Raw genomic sequence first — 22,997 nt, 5'->3', positions numbered from 1 at the left:
GTGAGCTATGCCGTACTACGTGTTCAAACGTTCACAATTTCTGACATCTATGGTGTTAAGTGTTGAATGCAAATCTCAGTTATCGTACATTTGCCATCAAGGATTATGCGATTGAGAACCAATACCACTACAATACCCCTTTTTGACAGTTTGTGTTTGAGAGATGTAAAACAAAATGGTATGTTTTCCGAGGAAAAAATCACGAATTAATAGTGTATCGTCTCACAAAAATAACGTTAATTAAGATTGATCCGAGAATAATAATCAGATTACTTGGCCCTAAGGTGCTTATCACCATTTGCCTTGATATGCTAGGTAAACAAGACATAACATTTATCTATAAGGTCGTTGATTATTGTATAACCATGTGTGGTTGGACATCATCTAGAACTTAAGTTATTAACTAGTCATCATCAATTTCTTCAATGTGTTGTGCTAAATTAAGCAGCTAGGGGTATAAAGCTACAATATGATGCTTTTTTGTTTATCAGAAATTTACATTTAAAGATTACATTATACGTGTTTGAAAATTGGTTATAAAAATTTTATTTTTATATCACCACTTTTATTTTCATTCCCTTTAAAACAAAGTGTTTATCCACACTTCTTTTCTATATATCTCTATTTATACATATATATATACAAGAATAAGAAAGAAATTACAGATTCAAACTATGAGAATACAAAGTAATTCATCATAATAGATTTAATCAATCAAAGTGTCATTTCCATGCAACAAATTGTTTAACACTGCCATCTTCTCCACCACTGTATACATGTGGTTGACGTGGATGAAACACAGTGGAAAATACATTCGAATGACTTGTTGGTTGTCCAGTACGAATTAATTGAACTGGTATAACAACTGGTTTTGATAATAAATCACTACAATTTATTTTTAGAGGAGGTGAGGGGAGAAATAGCGGATCAAAGCAATCAGTGTTTGTCAATATATGAGAAGAAAAACAATATAATCATAACTAAGTAATTAAATGAGACTTGTTTGATCATACATCATATATATCTATATTAAATATACTTGGTATTCGCCAATTATGCAGAACCTTTGAAAAGCATGATAGTTTTAGACCAGATATTTACCCTCCATCAAATATTAAAGCATCACCATTTTTACCCCAGACTATTATTATATTTCTTGACATTACGACTGCCTTTGAAACAGGAATATGCTTTGTGATTGTCTGTTCAAGGAGAATGTACCTGAAGAGTTTATCAACCTCTTGAAGGCTCTGTACATAAACACCTTGGAGACAATGAGGCGATCCAACCACCTCTGTATTGTTCTAATTCAGCAGTGGTGTTACGCAAGGTTGCATTACCTTACCAATCCTCCTCAAATTTGTCATCGATGACATTCTGGAGACAGCTCTGAATGAAGTGGTGGTGGTGGTGTAGACCTGTTGCTTGGAGAGCGACTTTGCAATCTTGATAATGGGATGTGATCGTTTTAATATGCGACGATGCCCAAGTTATGCAGTTTGCAACTAATTAGTTAAAACTCAGTGCCCAGAAGTATGAGATGTAATTTGCACCTTGTAGATGAACAAGTACTTTTACAAGACTAGAGGGAGCCTGTGACTGCACTCTTTCGGGTGAGCCATTAGTGGTTGAAACATTTGTGTTTCTGGATCGTTTTGTTAATGTTGCTGGTAGAGTGAAAACCAAAACAGCTGATGCCAATCTAGGTCACCTCTGGCACCGTCGTGGTGTTAGTCGAGTTTATGGTGTGTCGGTGAGAGCGATTCCGCTGTTATGCTTGTAATACCTAGCGTTACCGAGTTGAGTGTTCGGCGACTTTGTGTTTCTGAAGAGCATCTAATATAGGAAATTCAATCTTGCAATTAAGATCACTTATCTATTCATTAGAAAGATAGAGTTTAACTCAATGTTTTTAACATTCATGCATGAATAAATACAGCAGAGTATTTATAAAACAAAACAAATGATTTCTGTGTGTTTGGTACACAGATGATTTCACTTACTCGATTACTTTTCCATGAATTATGAGAATCGTACCATCACTCAATGCTACAGAAACTAATGGACGACGGTAATGGACTGCTAACTGTCTAACAGCGCCATGATTAAGCCTAAAAAATAATAATTTATTAATTCCACAAATCTATGCATTACAAGTGAAAGATAACGATATCTATATTAAAGCATATGCAGTAGTGCGAATCGCACAACATCTAATGTGAAGGGTTAGAACATCCAGGTGGTGATAACAAATACGATAAATATGACCTTTATAATAGGATAGGTTTAGTCATTGAACATGTGAGCGATAAGATTTCTTGTTTTAATTTAGACTTAGATTTCTACAGGACGAGTAACCGACTACATATCATAGAATAGCTGTAGACTTTAATGTTTAACCGTAATGCGCTATATGTGTGATGGACGTAGAATTTGTCACCTTAACATGAATAGTATTTAGTTTAAGAAGGACGAAAAACGACGCTTTCTAAGAGGTCAGTGAATAAATTACGCAAAATCCTGCTTGAACACGCATACAATAAAAAGTTGGGATGATTATATGAAACACATAAAAGCGAATAATTGTTTTCAATTAGATCGTCATCAGGCTTTACTCTAATATACATGAATATTTATACGAAAATTTTAAACCAATCAAGGCAATGAGTCAATAATCACAATGAAATAGAATAAGTCACTATACATGATTATATGGCACAAGGAGTGGCCGAAATTTAGACAATAATATTAACAACGGGATAATTTAAACCCTACTAAATAATGATATGGGTTGTGTTGATAATTTAGAGCATATCACGATACTTCGATTTCATGCCAAACAAAAAAATGGAGCATTAAGATACAATCCTTGAAGTTCTTAGAAGCTGAGGCCAGTGGACTTCAACAATGTTGAGTACATGGCACTTATGTACTACAGGCAATATATGAGGGTTGTGCAATGTCATGAATTGACTGCAGTTAGACATATACACCGCTGACGTGGTGGTTTAGAAGTCAAGCGTTCGCGCACGAGATCAAGAGTCGTGTCCGATTCCCCGTTGCATGGTCGTGGACGCATATTGCTAAGTAGTCTAATACAAAAACGAAATGACCGACCAGTACTTCAAAGTTTCCAATGGTTAAATAGCCAAGATAATTTCGTGATTCAAATCCTGAGAATTCCACAATCTGCACAAAACCACATATACTAAGGACCATTACAAGAAAAAATCTGATGTCCTGTTTGAGTGCAGTGTAGACCAACGTTTAATTAGTGGTGACAGCCTAAACAACGGCTTGAAGTATTTGAATGGACTTCATGCATGGCTTCACAAAAGCATTGTTTGTTGACAATAGGAATGAAAGTAGGAGTGACGGTTTATTTTTCAATTTATTCGATTTAAAACCGTTCAGTTCAAGAGCTCAGCACTAACTACTAGGATTATCAGTAGCCTAGACCAGAAATTTGGTTTAAAGATGAAAACGAAAATCCGTATTGTACAGTTAGTTGAGTTCTGTTATTATAGTGAATCTTTTAAATTTTAAAAACCGTTCAACATACACCCAGAAAATAGATTCCCTCACAACGACTGATTAAGAAATCAGTAATGACATATATAATATATTTAAGTCGTGGAACGGTTATCTAGTAGTTAAGGTTTTTGACTTTTAGACCCTCGTTCGAACTCAGTTCTATGCACTTTAGTTCGAAAAGGTGGGTAGTATCATTGACCCCCATACTTGAGATGTGACTCACATCTAAGTTTACCTGGTGAATGAATCAATTTAAACTGAAATCAATACTTGACTAAATCATTAAATAAACTCACTGTAACTTTTTGAACGGGACATTACCCAATTCGATATCGAACCAATTAAAACGACTATCATAACTACCAACAACTAAATGATCTCCTATAAGTAGAAAAAAAGTAATTCAGCATGTATGGAGGCTACAATAACACTGAATACGGAGTAGATATTGTTATAGCGTAGAAATCAAGAAACTGTTGTTTTTTTGTACAGGGAAATCATGTTTCAGTTGTTAGACAGTTGAAGACAGATAGGAGAAAACCGTAGATCTAGGTGTTGTGTTAGTTTATATTCGTCAAGTAAGGCATACTTGCAGTCTAAGGACGAAAAGCGAATGCCCGGAACTTGAACCGGGTTGATGGACACGGATGGTTTACTTAGGAGTTGGGAAACATTGATTTTAAGTCAATGGTGTGCATAGACTCCAGGGCCATGTGGGAACGAATGGCGCATGCACCTATTTTGGACACCAGTTACCAAAAGACTATATTTGACGTTGCTCCACTGTCTTGTGAGTTGGACCTCTAGATCAAAGGTTCGAGAAGTAAATCTACAAGAAAATCGCTTGTTTGTGGGTGCCTGGGCAATATCCCATCTCATTCACGAATATGATGATTGATAATTATAAAGAAAATGATTAACAAAAATATCACTAGCCCTCAAACATAAACGATGAAAAACAATATTAAATGCATAAGCCTCTTCATTTTAAAGTGAATTACAATGAGTTTTCTTAGTGTAACTATACATAATTGCGTGAAGTGAAAGTATTTTAACTGTAATCCGCTCAAAAATCCAAGTCGTAAGATCAAATTAAACGAAAACGTTTCAGTCTTAATAACGTGATTATATAGCGAGCAGATTTAAACATACTCTGATACGTCACTACATACAACTTTTTTGTTTTCTCTAACGATTATTGAAGTATTCACACACTAGTCAAAAGTCTCTTTATACCAATGGGATAAATGTTGATTTAAAATAAAACTTAACCACTAGAGAATGGTGCTTTGATGATTAAAGCATAAGAATGATAAAACTGATAAAAATAAAAGATAATAATATTGTTAAATGATAAATAACCTGATGGATGAAGTGCCATGCAACTGATGAAATTCGATGAACTTTCCAATCGTAAACAACGTAATTCTTTTTGTTCCACTAAATCATATATACGTACTGCACGCGGACTAGCAACAAATAAATGCGGTTTACCAGTTGGATGAAATCCAGCTTGTTTCCATTCTACTGGTTTACCAGTGTCAGAGAATGGAGCTTGACTAGACATTTTCGATAAACGATGAAGTAATAATCGCTTAGCTGATCGTGAACGAACATGTGAAGAAAGAATTGGACGAGATAAAGTAAGTAGATAATCACCTTTCGGATGCCAATCTAAACTAATTATAGGCTATAAACAAATAGAAGATTAAAACACAGACAATATTTAGTAAGATGTACGCTTATAAATAAAATACAGTGTATTTCATTTCTCATAGGAGAATTCTGCGTTGCGAATTGTGAACACCCAGATAAAACTTATGTCTATGGGCAGTAACATAAAAATTTCTATATCTATTTATATATGAAGCACTAGATATTGAAAAAAAGAGACAGTGACTTGCTTTAGAGTGTAGTTTCACTGCTTAAATTTAGTCAACGAATAATTAAGCTTCACTTTAATAAACATACAATCACTAAATTCTTGGAATTTATGTGTACAAAATAGAAATCAGTGGATAAATACTTAAAAAGATATTATATTTGTCAAATTTCCAGGGATTGAAACCAAGAATAGCTTTAATGCTTCAATAGACATTTTGATTTGATCACTTTCAGTGAAATAATCAAACATAAGTAGGGTTCACAACACAATTGTGCCCTAAACTATTGTTCAATTAATTAGGATACCAAGCGAAATGGAGTTATTTCTGATTTTGTCCCCAAATGCCCTGGTACGACCGAGGGTATGAAGAGTCCCTCCCGAAATACTCTCACATGGCTGCGCGTATACAGCCATTGCCAGGGAAGTCCTACTCACTGCCTTCTCGCGGCGTTATTGTTGCTTACAAAATTGAGAGGACGAAAAGCGAATGTTCGGCGCTTTAACCGAGTTGGTGGATAAATGAGGACCCATCTACGGGAGTTGGAAAACCCTGATTCCAAACCAAACGTGCACATGGGTTCCAGGATCCTGAGGGAACAAAAGGCGTATGAACCAATTATTAGTCACTGGTTACAATGGAACTGCATGACATTACTCCACTGCCTTGTAGATCAGACCTTTAGGTCGAAGGATCTGGGTGTGGCCCCCCAAGAAAACCACTTACTTTGGTTTTAGCACCCGGGCACTATCGTAGCCCACACACAAACCAAGTGACTTGTGTGGTGAATATATATTGGGTGCCCTTTTGCACTAATATTTATGTGTTCAAATAAATAAGTGATGAGTCGTTTGATATTCTTGATTAAGAATTTAATTGTACTTTCGAATGAATAGATAAATAGTAGTAATCAAATTATAAAATGGTATTTAAAAATGGAATTACATCAGTAACAGTGATGATAATCCGATGACGTTCATATGTTTTGGATTTGGCCACTTTATTCATAGTCTGTGGTGGTATTTTAATAGTCCATTTAGCCATTGTTTTCATTTCAATCTCTGATTGTTCATCATCGATATTCATTTCATTATCTAATCGTAATTGTTTGCTTGGAATAGTTTCAGCGGTATCTACAATATCCTACAAAAAAATGTACATTCAGTTATACTACTAAAATGATCAAATTGAATTAAGTAAGGCGATAATGATGCTTACAATCCGATACTTGGTATTTCACTGACTTAACAATCACTACGGAGACGGGTTATATTAATTAAGGGGATGACTTGGTTGTTTTAGTATTTGGCTTTCAACCATAAGGTTGAGAATATGAACCCGGCCTCACCTATTACCGTTTTTTCAGACAGATAAATTGCTCAAGATAGGGTATGTGAACCGGGACTTTGTAAGTTGTTAGTATTGTTTCACATTATAAGCTACTTTTGTAAAAGAATCTGTCTATCTATTGATGTGCTATGTAAACACTGATAATGCGTGTTTCGAATTTGACTATCTTGTTCACATTATTCTTTGTTAGATTTCATGAAGATAGAAATCCACGTGACTACTGTGCACGATATAATGAGAAGTCGTAAACATCTCTCCATTAAATCGCATACAAAGTCCAACACATTATTGATCTAAATCTTATAACATTTAAAATGAAATAATCAAGCTGTTTTAACAAAGTTGTTACAGGCATCCAACTATATTTCCAGTTATTTACGATAGAATAATTTTAGGAGAAATTTTGGATAAAGTCAACAGATATTTTCGTAAATCGACGATCGACATAAGTCACATACAGTTTAAGCCACTGACTGCTAGGTTGAGAGCAAGTTGTGTGGCAAAAGCAAACGTAGTCATCAGATTAAGACAATTGCACTAGTCCACAAGATTACTGACTATTCATCTTAGCTATTGTCAGGCACCTGTGTGGAATAATAAAATGAATTAAGTATTTGTACCATGATCCATTATTCATGGATAAGTTAGCAGGAAAAAATGATACTTACTTCAGCCTTGTTATCTGGTATCTGAACAGATATATTGGCTACATTGTCATTCATATCTGACCACCACTTTAAAAGACTTGTTTCAGTGTGTGACACACGAACACGATCTCCTAAAGCTGGATTAATGATGAATAGCTGAGTGCCACTGCGAAAAGAGTAACAACAAAGTTGGTTATTATTTACACGAATGATAAGAATAGTAATAATAGTATTAACAGTAAATAATAACTTTTTGTTGTGACATGTGGTGCCCAATTCTGATACGGATAAACTAGCCTCCTATATGCGTCCTCAATAAGCCACTGAATGAGAAGGAAGCATTTTACTGATCAACGAAATAAAAAAAAGCAGTACACATACTCTTTATGCATATATGTGTTTATCCCTTAGAAAGTTAAGCCGCATTTTTCATCAATTGTGTATCTCATTCCTTAGAAAAGGAAGTCAAGACTTGATCAACTGAATGTGTTTATTATCTGGCCAATGTTTGATGGATCCACTGAAGCATTTTTGCATAACAATCAAGTTTCAGAACACAGATAAAACTGTAAGTTAGATTAGATTAAATGAGAACTTTTTTATGGTGAACAACAACTGAATAAAATAATAAATATTGTATAAATTGCTAGAAAAAATAAGTTAACATAACTGTTACATGAAAGTAGTAGTGTCAAAAAACAAACGAGATTTTCAATTGACGCAATAACGACAAAAGATTATTGAGAATTGAGGGCTAATAAATTTCTATTAATGAGATTTTCATAGACGTGTTATTACTGAAGGGATTAACATGAGTTGTAGAATCAAAGAGTATGAGTGTTACTATATTTCCAATTTTAGTTGATTTTGTGCAAATTCAATATATCCCAAACTCAATGAATCAAAAGCAATGTAGGACCTAGGACATGTTTATCATCAAACTTTGCACATTACCACAGCTAAATAAAAGTATCAGGATGAATATCAAGGTAACCGAAGTAATAATAGTATCAATAGTAGGAATGATTAAAGATAGACAATAAGATTCCATAAGAAATAATAAATCCACGGAATAAACATTATAAGCTAATTTCCAAAATCAAAATCTAAAGGAAAACAAAGTGAATGAATTTGGACCATGTCACTGATAGATTCCAACCTTTGGTTTCAGCCAACGCACTGATGCTAATTCATGATTTGCATTTACTAACAAGGGGCAATCTAATGGTCAATGACTTCATGGACCGGTAGTATACCTTTGTTTAATTCCTCATAGCTTTCTTCTAACCTACTTCTACATCATCAAAACGCAAAATGAGGTAGGCAGTACTAAGACATACGTAACACATGCTTTGTGAGTTTCATTAGTCTGTGGTTTATCATCGTCATAGATTTGTCTCATTTGGGGTACCAGTATGGAATTCCTATGATGTGCTAACTCACGATCCCACTTGAGATCGAACTCAGGGCCTTCAGGTATTACGGCTAACGCCGAACTATAGGTACTACTAGGTCGATTTCTAATAGTGTAATTAAAACTTTGATTTGAGATAGTGGGACAGCCATCTAAGGCTATTGCTGACAATTGTTTCTCTTCTAACATACATGGGATTTACCACTTAGGACTAAACACCAAAACTTCGGGAAAATTCCGAGGTAAGTTACTAGTGAGCTAACAAACGAAAGCAACCCCAGTGTCTTTTCAACTATGTTTCACTAATTCTTCAAATGGTGCCAGTGTCCACGATGACAGAAACTACCAATTGGTCTTCAATTTACCTATTCTAATTGTTAGAAAGGACATAAGTGCGACGTCAGGTAATAATTCAGTGAACCATTTTTGTTCAGAATAGCACCACATTTCCATCTTTTGTATGAGATTTCATTGTACATTAATTTACTGTTTCGTTGCTATGTTCGCGATGTTATGATATTACCTTGGATCAGAGAACGGAACGAAAACCAGAAACTCAACAAAAAGGCAAAGCTAAGTTATTCCTCTGAGCCCAAGCCGGGCTAACTAGAGGAAGAAGACTACGTTCAGCCGGGGAAATATCTAATTCCATGAACAGCCCGGAAGGACGAATAACATGTACTCAGTTCATGCACAATATATACAAATACAAAAAATGTCCCTGAAAAGCGTTACAAAATACAGCACTAAGAGAAAAAACGTACCAATAACGTTAAAGTCCTTCCAGATGGAAAACACGAAGAGATGGTAATAATGAGCTCTTTACACACGAAGATGAGAAATTCAAGTTCCCACAATCAAATCATAAAAAGTAAAAAGTTTACCAAGTGATTTATAAAGATATGGCATCCCCAACATTCAACTCGTCTATTAGATTCAGTATAATCTTTTTTATAAGCACCAAATTCTGTGTAGCATTCTGTTTTATATCAGTACAGTGTCTTATTTAACTGGCCAATAATTAATGCATGTAAGTCTGTGTAGTCAAAAAAATTCTTTGGGATTTCGATAAGAAAAGTAGATTTTTAACAATTAACATTGGTTGTTTAAGTTTTCCCGTCGATGCTTAGGACTGAAAATCATCAGTCTCTTTTTGGCATATGTGCATCTTTTGCAGATTGACTCGATACCGCCATCAAGTCACAAGAATTGCGGGTAGAAATAGATGGTGGTTAGAAATGGTGTCCAAGACGCCCGTTTCGTCCTACTTGTGACCCGTCAGCTGGATTTACCTGCATCCCAAAGTCGATGTTCATTCCGGGACTTCATCTCATTTAATAAGTCGATGGCTATCTGGACTCAGTAGCTAAATGGATAACGCGATAGTATTTGAAGCGAAAAATGCTTGGTTTGAATCCTGGAATGAATATCAACTCTGAGATGTAGGTAAATCCAGCTGACGAGTCCCAAATAGGATGAAATGGACGTTTTGAATTCCACTACTAGTCATCATCCATCTCGGCTTAGAATAAATTTTTATCCGCAGAAGTGTTCATTATCTCGCATATATCGATCCATATCACGTTTCAATGACAATTATATTACAATTCTGATAGAAAGTCCTAGTTCTTGTCATATTGTAGTGAACAAGAACGCGAGTGGTGCAATCGAATATATTGGACACTAAATTACAGAGCATCAAAAAAATCTGAGAACCATATAGTAAATAGTTAATGTGCAAGATATCAATCCATCATATCAAACTTGAATGTTCCTTTTTCAAATATCAGTCCATTGTCTCAGATTTCATGGTTTATGCATTTTCGTACCAATTGCGTTCCATTCCCGTTCTTTCCTTGTCAATCTTTTACTGAAATACATTCTATGCCTGACCACCGTTATATACTACTTATGTGGATATAAGTAACCCACACCACAATATTAGTTTTCATTTATAGTTATATATAGTTTTGTTCTCAAGTCTCTAGTTCGAGTTATTATACTAATAAAAAGTTAGAGAGAGAACAACCATGAAAGTGGCTCAATACGTTTATTTCTAGAAATGATTTAAAAATAATAGACCTACAAGTCAGAGTTAAAGTACCAAAATAGCGAGGGAAGAAAATTACGACAATTCAAATATAGGTAGGATAGATGGACTTTGGGTAGCCATAGAATCCAGGACAACAATAGTTTATTCTATTTAAGACTTGCTAGTAGGATGAAACCCGCATCCTGGGTTCTACCTTTAGCCACCATCCATCTATTCGATAAAACTTATGACAAAATGGTTAAATCGAGGAAATTCATACTGAATGCATATATACGGACAGAGATTAATCGGAATTCAGTTCTTAATTCAGTTATTAATAATGATAAACACTACTTACATAGCTGCAGCTAAAAGATGTAATTCCGGATTAGGATTCCATGATATACTAGCGGAAGGAGAAGATGGAGACCAGTTTTCTTCATAGTCACTCGGTTGACGATTTGTTTCCTCTTCGTCAATATCATTATTGTTATTCAATTGTGAATCTTCATAATTTGACCCTCGTATCTTGTTATTTTGTTTTAATTTGACTTTTTCTTTTACACATGGATTAGAAAGACGATAAACGCGGAAACAATAGTTTGTAGAAGTTTCCCATATGCGTAAATAACCATCAGATGGGGAAATACTAGCAAGCCACTGTCCACATGGCGAAACTGATAACGAGGTTACACGTCCTGAATGGCCACTTAGTTGTAAAAGAGCAGATAAGCAAATAGAAAAGTGAATTCAATGGATTAATGTGTAATAAATCATCACTAGTGTCTTTTTCGAAGAAATATCATCACACTAGTCTAAACTGATTACTTAGTTATTACCTATAAATTAGATATTCGGATGAATAAAACAACCGAGTAATCTGGATAATGTAATAAGAAGACGAAGATTATCAGAACTATGTTATATTGGTGCAATACATTTCGAACAATCTGACCACACATATACTTGTTAAGAACATTTATATATAAAAATTAAAGGTCAACTAGACAAATGAAGGGCAAGAGAAGACAAAGATAATAAAGAAAATAATGTGAAACTCATCACTCTGGACAATAAATTAACATTATCAGGGTAGGTAAATGGTGAGAACAAATACTTTAAATTGAAGCGATAACATCAAATCAGGACGAAACAGTTGTTTTGATTTATTACGGTTTTTCAGGTGAAAGTTAGCGTTGATAAAAGTTATCACTTATCATAAACCTAATTTGTTTCTCAGGAACGGGATAATGTTTGTTAAATTGAATAAAATACTTAGTTCCTTCTGTTTTATTTTATTGATAATATGTCGTCGAAATAGGTGATCTGTAGTTATTAAACTTTATTAACTGGTCATCTATGGCGAAGTTGGTGTGTGCCCATTATTATGATTAATTGCTTTATTCAATATTGTATTTTGGTACAATATAGAATTATCATCACAAGGTACTGTGGAGTATTAAGCTAGGCCAAAGCAGTTATCTGTTCAGCAGTTTCTGTATGGATACTCTCGTTCATGCTTTTTTTAAAATTAGAATGACACTTTTTATCGTCAACTGATATCAGTTCAGTCGAAGAACACTAGTGAGAACTACAACACTCTGGCGTTAAAAAAGCCTGTCTACATTACCCTACCGTTCAGAGGTTAGTCAAATGACTTTATGCTGAAACGAATGCTCAAATCAGTTGTAAGTAAACGTACTATGTAACAAAGGTCCTTTTTTATTGAAAAACAAGGTCCATGCTTCAGTGAAAACCTAAATGATTGTGTCACATCCCACTGTGTTTACCAGTTTGCATTTGTGTGTGTGGCCACATATACATAGGGAGGAATAATCGTGATCTACAAATTAGAGTGTCTGAACATGTACGTAAGTGGTTACAAAAACAAATGAAATCAAATGACTCAATTAGAGTAGATGATACACATAAATCGGCTTCTCTCGCAAACATGGTTAACACAGGTCATAATATTGGTCTTAACACGGCTTTTGTGGCGTTGTACAAAAGTACTAAAAAAGATATACTAAGATTTATTGAAGCCTTGGCCATACGAAAATTCAAAACCCACTTATATATTCAAAAACGGTTTGTTCTCACATTAAACCTACCTTGGTAATATTAGTTTATTATCTAGAGTGTTGAGTTTCACATTGTTTTTCTTCATTATCTTTGTTTTCTCCAACCCTTCATTTCTAGTCTAGTTGACCCTTTATTTTTATCTATAAATTTTCTCAACAAGTGTATATGTGGTCAAATTGTTCAAAATGTATTGCGCTAATATAACACGGATCTGATAATTTTATTATACTATTCAAGCTTATCAAAGGGATTAATTACTTTAAACATAGTAATGTTTTTAAAAGACGGTAAGATCCTAGAGTTAGCAATTAACTTTTCATTACTAGCATTTTATTCGTAGGCACTTCACAAGATCATTTTTACGTATATGTACTGACTTTCGTTACTACGGATATCAGTCATCGGTTACGGTTAACCATCGCCAACCTTGATAGGCGACGTCTGGTGTAGAAGGTTGGAGGAAAGCTAGGGGCGATCTGGTTCAAGTCCGTCTGATTTTCGTAGCCAGCAGTTGAAAATGTTGGATGATATGGCTTAAAAACACTACACAATGGTGCACTGTGTTCACTTTTGTCTTTCCTTAGATCTTAAGTCCTAAAATCTTTTTTCTTCTTATACTTAGTCTTTCCACTACTACTGATACTGTCACGGCTTCTACTCTGGAATTTGTCTTGATAAGTTTATCTAGCTGTGTTGTGGAAAATTGAATTGATGCACATTAAGTGACAAGTGGGTTGGAATAATAGTAGTATCGACTATATTAGAAATATTAAACACAAAGAAGGAAAAATCCGCTGAATAAAAATATCAGGTAATATTGAAATTCAAGATTCAGGGAAAGAAAAAGGGTGAATGTGTCTGGGCCACAACTAGATCCCAAAGTTTCGACAAGTGAAGGTAATAAATATGACATTCAGTAATTCATTAGACTACAATCGAAAAAGCGTGTTACAAATCCTATTCATTTGAAAAAATACGATTATTTAGCAACGATGACAAGCTATACATACATCTAAAATGCGAAGATTAACTAATCTGTTGCTATCACCGTTTTTTGTAGTATAGATGTAAATCACAGGAAACCTACAGGTATCAACGTGGTTGTGATGGGGATAACGCTAATATCAGTGATAAAATGAAGTGTTTCATGAAAATATGGTTGATTACGTTTGTGAGAGTAGTAACATTTAGACTTTTGAGAACTCACATGTATTGTAATCCAATATGACTCGGATAAGGTCTCAATTGTGAAAGACTTGGGATGGGTGGCAACATAGCTTCTGGAGTAGTTGCAACACGTTGTTTTTCGAAACGCGTAGCCATGATCAAATCTTTGACACGCTCTTCACGTTCATGCAAATAACGTTCGGAAAATGGGACATGCCTTAAACATGAAAATTTGCGAGGCATTTGTGGTGGAACACGTGAAACATGTCCATCACGTACGCGTTCCCGCCAAGCCTTCATAACTTTCTTTTCCTATATTTGACGAGAAAAAGGAAAGTAATAAACAACACCAATGTTACGCTATTAAGATAATTAGTCAAACTTACATTAATTTGAAACAATAATATTTGTAGACCCATCATTTCAGGCAAGTACAAAAACACTACGATTATAAATTAAGATTAGCATACATGATTTTTGAGCTCTGCTTACTGTTAGTAGTTCCGGTTAACAACTCACCTGTCAGATACTTGGCTTCAAGTTATATTTTGAGTGTGAGGGCAAGTGATACTACCAACCTGTTTCTCAAGACCCATGTACGTGAAATGAAGCTCAAGCTTGTAACTTAGTGGTTGACAGTCAAAAGTTTTTAACCACTGAGTCATTGTCTTAAAGTAGCCTAAAAGATAGGATCGTACATATCTGGCTTTTGGGTTTTGTACATAGCTTCGATATAAACTTTAAATATGAGCGCTGATGGTAGTATTTTAATTTTTAAATCTACAGAAGTAGGGTGGGCTTCGAAGTTTACAGTTAATATTGAAGCACTAACCCAACACAAATTAATTGGCAGTATACTAAAATAAATGATAGGAGAAGTCTAAAGATAAAAACACCCAATAGAACATTATAAATAAGCAATATGAAGTTCAGACTTCTGGAAGTACATTACGGCAACTGTTAAACCCAGTGATATCCAGTTAAAGTTCAGCAAGTTGATGTTAAACTTTCACCATAATATTACTCTTTTATTGGCTACACTTGGGTAGAGTAGATTTGCCAAACGAAATTGCACTAGAAATTAAACTACTTAAAAATAAGCGAATGCTTGAGACTTTTTAACCCTCTGAAATCCGTGTACAAAAACGGCTTTCTGACGGTAAATACAAAAATCTATCCTAAACGTCCAGTGAAGTGAGAAATTTCATATGATTTTCCATTTCTATACATTTGAATCGAGCAAGAACAGCAGCCATAACACGATAATGTGAATTCACCTATCTTGTAGATTTTTCTTCAGCTGTTTGAAAAATAAGAAGTAATAATACCAACTAGCTAAAAGACCAATGTTCTTTAATGAAAAGTAATAAAACACGGCTAAAACGTAAAAGAGCTATAAGTCATTTTCATGTAGTCGACTACTTAATCAACGTGATTATATATGAAAGTACTTTTAAATAATTATTAGTATTTTTTCTAAGCTTCAGCAACTAAGGAGAATCCATGGAACAAGTAAATTATACTATTTTGCTAAGATTATTGTTATTGATATATAATTTTAATTTGCTATTTCACGTCACCTTTTCTATTAGTGGTATTTTGGAAGCATCGTTCACGTGAACGTGACGAAAACACAAATTCGCAAATCAAAATACCATTCATAACCTGAGTATAAAAATTACAGTTTTGCTGTACGATAGTGGACAGGTTACTTTAGTTTTAAACGATTTAGTAGTATCGAGCATGGCACGCACATAATACCTTTCTAGATTTGGAACTTGATTTCACAATCATCCTTGGTCAAGTTTCACTGTCTGGTTAGTTGTGCGACAGGTATTGAAACATGTATACTTTGATGCTGTTGCCACGTTTTTGTGGATGTAAAAACTAGGTTGTCTAGTAACTCAGTTAATACAATCTTGCTTATCTATATGAATATGATAGTTTTCTGAATTCATTTCAACTCATCAGAAAATAAACCACTAAGCATAAGATTTGTTGGTTAGAAATGCTACCAGATAGTGCTTGGAACAGAAATCACTGGTTACCATGCCACAACTTTGTAAATCTTCTATATTGGTAAATGCGAAAAGCAAGCAACAAAATAAATGAAGTCTTGCTTTGACTATGTTTTGATGAGATCTCGTTGTTCACTTTAACTTTTATAAAGTTATTTTATGTTACAATACTTATTTCGCACCACACCATGCAGTTTAAGAATAAATGATGAACGGTTAAATTACTATATCAATACATTATCGACAACAAAGTATACGAATCTTACTTCGTCCTTAGAAAGTAAAAATTCTGGAGGAGGGTTATAAGAGGCTATATGTCCAGGTAAAGGCTCTTCAGGAGCTTTTTGGTAAGGACGTGGCCGTGGTGGCCGGTAATCAGAAGCAAGCATTGGCAATTTCGATTGCCATGAGGATGTCGTAGTATTCACAAGGTCGTTTTCATTATCTTGATTATTCCAGACATCAGGAAATACATATGTTGATACATCAAATGAACTAAAACTCAACGGTTCCTCATCGTAATTTGCATCCAGTACATCTGGATTTCCAGAAGCCATATATGCACCGTACATCCGGAGTTCATCTAGATTATTTGGATCGCTTAATGCCCAAGATGGTAACTTTGGAACAAGCCAACCACTTTTAATGGCATGAACCATTCTACCTACCTGAAATACACAGATAAATGAGATGCTTTGTAAAAATTACATAGAGAGTAGGATTTGTAGAACTCTATATTTATCCAGTATGGTGTTTAATACATACATGTTAAATTACCATAATCGTATATTCCTTTTGGAATACGATATCTAACTAAGCATGTGGCTGTCAAATGCATCAGTTCAATTCCATTGGTTAACTTGTGCTTAGTAATATGATTAATTTGAATACTTTATGCATGAATCCTTCGTTTGGTTGTCTATCTACCTATCTGTTGATCATATTCTATTATTATAATGTGTAAATCCATGAGACATGGTGACTGACTGACAGAGGACATTATTATAATAATATTTATTTTAACACAGATATTGGTACAATGAGGCACCAAATACATATGCGCCAGATAAGTCATTCGGTTTGTGTGAGGGCTGTGATACTGCCCGGGTGCCCAAACCGAGGCAGGTGGTTTTCTTAGGGGGCCATAACCGGAGCCTTTGACCTGAAGGTCTGAACCACAAGGCAGTGGAGTAACGTAAGGAGATGCGTTCCCATGGTAGCCGGTGACCAACGATTGGTTCATACGCCATTTGTTCCTTCAGGATACTGGAGCCCATGTGCACCATTGGTTTGGAATCAAGGTTTTCCAACTCCCCTAGGTGGACTCTCCATGTCCACCGACTGACAGAGGACAGTTTATATTCATTTCGGTATAATGCAGACCCGATCAGTCCAATTCAGTCCTGGATTTATTTCACTACGATACCATTGCCAGTGTTATTTCTATTCTAATACAAATGCTGGTTATTCTAGGTGACACCCAATATAAATGGAATCCATTTACAAAGACGTCTAATTCGGGTGTTAATTCAATACTAATGTGATTCCAGTCTAGTTGTAACGTTTAGCCATGTAATTTTCTCCAATGTTGTGGTGTATAGCGAATGAACTAGTATTCGATCGAGATATATTATGATCAATACTTTTGGACAGAGCATAGAACACTGGACATCTTTGGTACGAATGAGTTTACAACGTAATTTACTGGTTATTACAATTACCGGAACGGAATAAGGTTAATAAACAATATTCTTTTTAATGTCGGTATTGAAATTGTATTGCTCTGGAAAACTACCTATAGATACCAGTAGACTGTTAAATAGCCGATTAGCTCTTGAGTTTCGATTATTTCTAGTGAGACTGAAACATGACCTCCGCTAAATCCGTTTAAAATACATGCGATTTAATCGCAATACCAAGACAATCCACACAGAACGAACGTATGTCGAAAAAGACTGGTCAATTACAGTTCTTAGTATCGATAATGATAAGATCCAAACATCCCTAACAAGTGAATTTCGTTTCAACAGTCAAAAACCTTGATTTCAAGAAATAGAGAGTGTTATGCAGTAGACTAGAGATACTATTTCTACAAATTCCACTGGGTTTTTTTGTGACTCCAGAGGTTTATGGCTTAAACATCAAATAGGAGACAGTTAAGGTATTAAGTGGTGAACTATATATGATCTATCAGTGTACTGCCTACAATTATTAGTATATGTATGTAACCACTGAAATATACTATGCGGTTGAAGTTATTTGACAATTTTTAAGTGATTGTTTTTCATTTATTAGGCCTACTTTGAATTTTTGTCTAATGTATTGACGATTTATATGATCACTTTTCTTTACAACAAATGCGTCTAATACGCAAATTAGGCGTTGTCGCGAAGTGTTTATCTTGCACTGGCAAAGTAGTAAGCAATTTAGCAAGATGACGTTGACAACAGGTTGAAAGTAGTATCGTGTAATACAATACAAATATTGAGCTTACACACGTGCTATTATTTATATGGTGCCGTCACTTTGTACACCAATCTACGTTGTTTAGGTTGAGACAATGGCCTTAAGTGAAAAACAACATTGAAAATAAGTAGACCATCAAGTGGTCTACACAAGTAGAGATACAAACAATTCGTAAAAGTAATGGCATGCTTTTTCAGGATTAGCATGATAGCGAATTAAGGAAAACTACTCAAAACACATATTTATACGTTCAATACCTAATATGAAATCCAATTCGTATAAACGACTACTTACTCGTCTTCTATCTAACAGGGATGGGATGAAACTTCTTTTTTGAGGGGGGTGGGCGGTAAGTGGCATTTGCATAACATCCTTGGTGAACCACTCTTCCCACGTCTGGAAGTAATGGATTTACAATATGGTTTACCTCAAACGGTCCTTCTTTCGAATCAGCAGTAATACCCTCACCCTTCACAGATTTGTGAACAATCTCCAAATCACCATCGCTTAACAACACTAACTGTCCAGTATGTGGGTCACGTATACAACGCCACTCTACGCTTGATCCTCCATCTTCGATGTTAGTGTTACGCAAAAATTCGTCAATAGCATCAGGTTTTCCATGATAAATATCTGGCTTCATTATAGGTCTTCCAGAGGTATCATAACCAATGTGCGCTAGGGAATCATACCATTGCAATGGTATGTTTCCAACAGTATTTCTCACGTCCTAATTTATATTAATAGACACTTTCAACCTTACTTCTTCATCTGAAGAGTCGAAATCATACTCATCACGCGTTCGTGATGACAACAACATCGCAACGTGCAAGCCCTGTACCGCAGTGGTTGTACTTGCCGGTCAGCCAGCCTACAATAGTAAGGATTGAGGTTATCCGACCGATAATAATTTTTGCAATTTGTAACACTGTGGAGGTCCAATCTCGTTTTTAATGGATCAACAGAAGGTGCTGATATTACGTATATAAACTAGAGGGACGTAGAAGTAGGATCATCAGCATGATTTGATTTCAAATTGTTACAGATCACAATCACCTTAGCTTTGTTCCACAGCATTAACGATCCCATCAGATATGACCTATAAAACCCCCGTCTCTGTTGCAGACAAATAATTATGGATACGAAATGCCAGTATAATGTCACCTCGCGACCTACGATACGACAAGGGGAAAAGGTTAAGGCGTTTTAAACACTCATCGTAAGAGAGTTTAGAAAGATCCTTCGTTCACATACTCTGAGCACTCTCAAATGAGCTAGTATCCTTTACTAGACATGGGCTAATTGCTAGGAAACAGTACTCTTAATGTGGTCTTACATAGGTGGGATACAAAATTCGAAACATTTCCTCGTCAAAGCGAACATAACACACGTAAACCTTTGATAGCATCTGTGCTGCAATGCGTAGTTGTTTTTAAGTCATGACTTATTACTACTCCTAAGTCTTTATGCTCTTGAACCTATGGAAGAGGTTTACCCTCAATAGTATAATGGTAACTATTACCATGACCGATGTGCATTAGCACACTCTTCCTAGGATTGATTTCTAAGCCCCAACCTCGAGCCCATCTAACTAAATCGTCTAAGTCAGCTTGATGATCCAGATGATCAGCCTCACTTTTTATTTTTCTCCAGATTTTTACGTCATCCGCAAACAATAATGTCGACGACCTAAGCAACAGTGGTGACTCATTAACGTAGAGAAGGAAGAGCAGAGGGCCTAAGATGGTGCCTTAGGGTACATCACTTTTGACTGGCTTCCAATCGGATAGCGTCCCATTGACCCTTACTCTCTGTCTGCATTCACATAAGTTGCCTGTCCACTCATGTACAGTACCTATTATTCTGAAGCTCGTAAGCTTCTGCATAAGACCTAAGTGTGAAACATTGTCAAATGCTTTGCTAAAATCTATGAATATCACATCGACAGACAGACCGTTATCTAAGGCTGCTGTCCAATCCTCCCTCGCAATAAGCAAGTTAGTCAAGCATGAACGCTTGTTACGAAATCCGTGTTGCTCAGGAGCTAACAGATTGTGTGAATCTATATGGCTTAGCAACCTAACCCAAATTATCTTTTCAAGCAACTTAACAACAATGCTAGTTAAACTGGCAGGCCGGTAGTTAGATACGATCTGTCTCTGACCATCCTTAAATATAGGACTGACTGTAGCGTCTTTCCAATCTGTAGGGAGTTGAGCGAGTGAAACGGACATGTTGAAGAGTGTCGCGAGCGGTTTTGAAATAATGTCCGCAAGAGATGACAGCAACCGTGGATGTAACCCGTCAGGGCCCGGTATCTTACCAGGTTTGAGGTTAGTTATCAACGGAAGGACAGTTTCCTCAGTCACCTGTACAGATTCAATGGCTGGTATCTCGGTGTGAGTGGGACAAGTATTTGTTACAATAAACGTAGAGAAGACTTCGCTAAAATAGTCTGAAAAAGTCTCAGCTTTTGCTCGATCTGATTCAGCTAGTAATTCTGAATTTTCGTGTAACAGTAACGAGGGAATACCATCACTACGTTTCATTTGCCGTTTAACACACGAAAACAATCGTCTCGGACAAGTACGGCTATCATATACTAACTGTCGTTCGTAAGTGGTACGGGATTTGGCTATGGTTTTCTTACAGATATTACGGAATTTTTGGTACTCACGCCTAAATGGTGCATGACCTGTCAACAAGAATAAGTCCCAGAAATGTTTCCTACGCTTTAACAGCTTCCGGGTTTCCCTATTAATCCATGGAGGGCAATGTGATAGCTTACGTGCTGACCATGGGATAAACGGCGACGTTACGAACTAGAATGTAGCCTTAAACCTATTCCATTAATCTTCGATCAATTCATCCGCGTTGACTGACCAATCAGTCAAGAAAGCACAGTTTCTGATTGCCGGAATATTAGCTCGCCAGATGTCGGGACGGGGTGGAGCAGATACAAATTGTATGCCATGTGTACTAAACTTAAAGTAAAGTACAGTGTGATCACTGTGCACTAGTGGGGAAAGGTGCTGAATATCAAAGACTTAATCTGTAATCACGTAGCCGGAATGACTGTTCTCGTACATAAATCACACAAAAAGAACAAAGAACTGAATTTCAACCCGATTATTTTAAAGTGTTTAAAATTTGTTCACTCTCATCCACCGAGTCAGATCCTCATGATGATCATGGTTACATACTCCTCTCCAGTTTCACATTGAGCGATAGTTTCTGAGGAAGGTCACTCAAGTTAAAAAGAGAAAGGGTTCCAGTACCCGACCGTGATGGAACACACAAGGACATTCTGTTGCCTGAGGAAGAGCGAAGTTTACCTTGACCCTAAAATGTTGATCACTTAGATATGAAGTAAGCCAGTTTATTAGCAGTGACTTGATACCTAACCGTTTAAGCTTATTGAAAAGACATATATGGTTGACCTTATCAAAAGCTTTGGAGAAATCAAGGTGCACAACATCAACCTTCCTCTTGCTATCAAGAATGGTTGTCCATCTGTCCACCGTGGTCAGCATGTTGGTTATACAAGAGTGACCATTATTGAAACCGTGTTGTTTGGATACTAAAAGGTTTCTGGGTAATAAGCAGTCACGCTGATCTTTGCATACCAGGAAGTTTTTAATATTTGGGGGTATTGAGAGAAGTGCTCCTGACAGGTAGCTGGAAGGCTTGTAGAATTACGGTCTACTATGATATTAGTGTAGTGAACAAGAACACGGGTGGGGACAATCGAATGTATTTAGCACAAAAATTACAGACTATCTCAATAAAATCTGAATACCATAAAGTCAATCGTCAATTTGCAAAATATCAATGCATCATATCAAACTGGACTGTTTCCGTTGCAAATACTAATCCATTGTCTCCCATTCCATTGTACATGCATTTTCTTACAAGTTCCATTGTGCTCTCGCTCTTCCTTTCTTGATCTTCACCTCATCTTCTGCTGCCAGATATTACGTTTTAACTCGCGACATATACTACTTATATCAATGTAAGTAGCACACACCACATTAGTACTGCTCTAATAATAGACTTAATTTTAAAATTGTAGATTTGTCATGATGTAATTGCTTAATCTGTAAAGTCCTACGTGGATTTCACATCATTACCTACACTGATTCATTCGTATTGTCACAATCATCAATACACATTGAGGCTGGAAATAGATCATTATATTTAATATAGACAAAAGGCTGTTATATAAGTAGGATCGTGCCTGCAAAGCCGAGCTACGCCATCTGATCGACTCGAACTAATTCAATTAATTGTTTCCGCCTTCTCCATCGTTGGGTTTTTCTCGCGTTAAGTGTTGAATAGCTATTTTCCCAGTTGTCTTGTGTTCAGCTTTGAGGACTGTGTGGTTAGGCACAGTGCCACTACAGG

The 22,997-nt window shown here is 35.9% G+C and overlaps 1 protein-coding gene across 1 annotated transcript; it reads right to left on the bottom strand.

The window, feature by feature from the left end:
* Positions 1-593: 593 nt before the first annotated feature.
* Positions 594-19,463, bottom strand: BOP1 (Ribosome biogenesis protein 1). The gene is made up of 12 exons (XM_051209960.1): positions 19,357-19,463; positions 19,021-19,323; positions 18,888-18,989; positions 16,394-16,795; positions 14,150-14,421; positions 11,219-11,569; positions 7,436-7,580; positions 6,363-6,560; positions 4,897-5,224; positions 3,831-3,915; positions 2,004-2,111; positions 594-885 (listed from the first exon to the last, which is right to left on the bottom strand). The coding sequence occupies exons 1-12, from the start codon at positions 19,411-19,413 to the stop codon at positions 723-725; spliced, it is 2,514 nt and encodes an 837-aa protein (XP_051075445.1). The 5' UTR covers positions 19,414-19,463; the 3' UTR covers positions 594-722.
* Between the last annotated feature and the right edge of the window lie 3,534 nt (positions 19,464-22,997).

The sequence above is a fragment of the Schistosoma haematobium genome, chromosome 1, assembly GCF_000699445.3.
Source record: "Schistosoma haematobium chromosome 1, whole genome shotgun sequence".
In the NCBI taxonomy this organism is placed as follows: domain Eukaryota; kingdom Metazoa; phylum Platyhelminthes; class Trematoda; order Strigeidida; family Schistosomatidae; genus Schistosoma; species Schistosoma haematobium.
The sequence above is the reverse complement of the archived record's forward strand: the minus strand, read 5'-3'. Positions and strand labels throughout refer to the sequence as shown.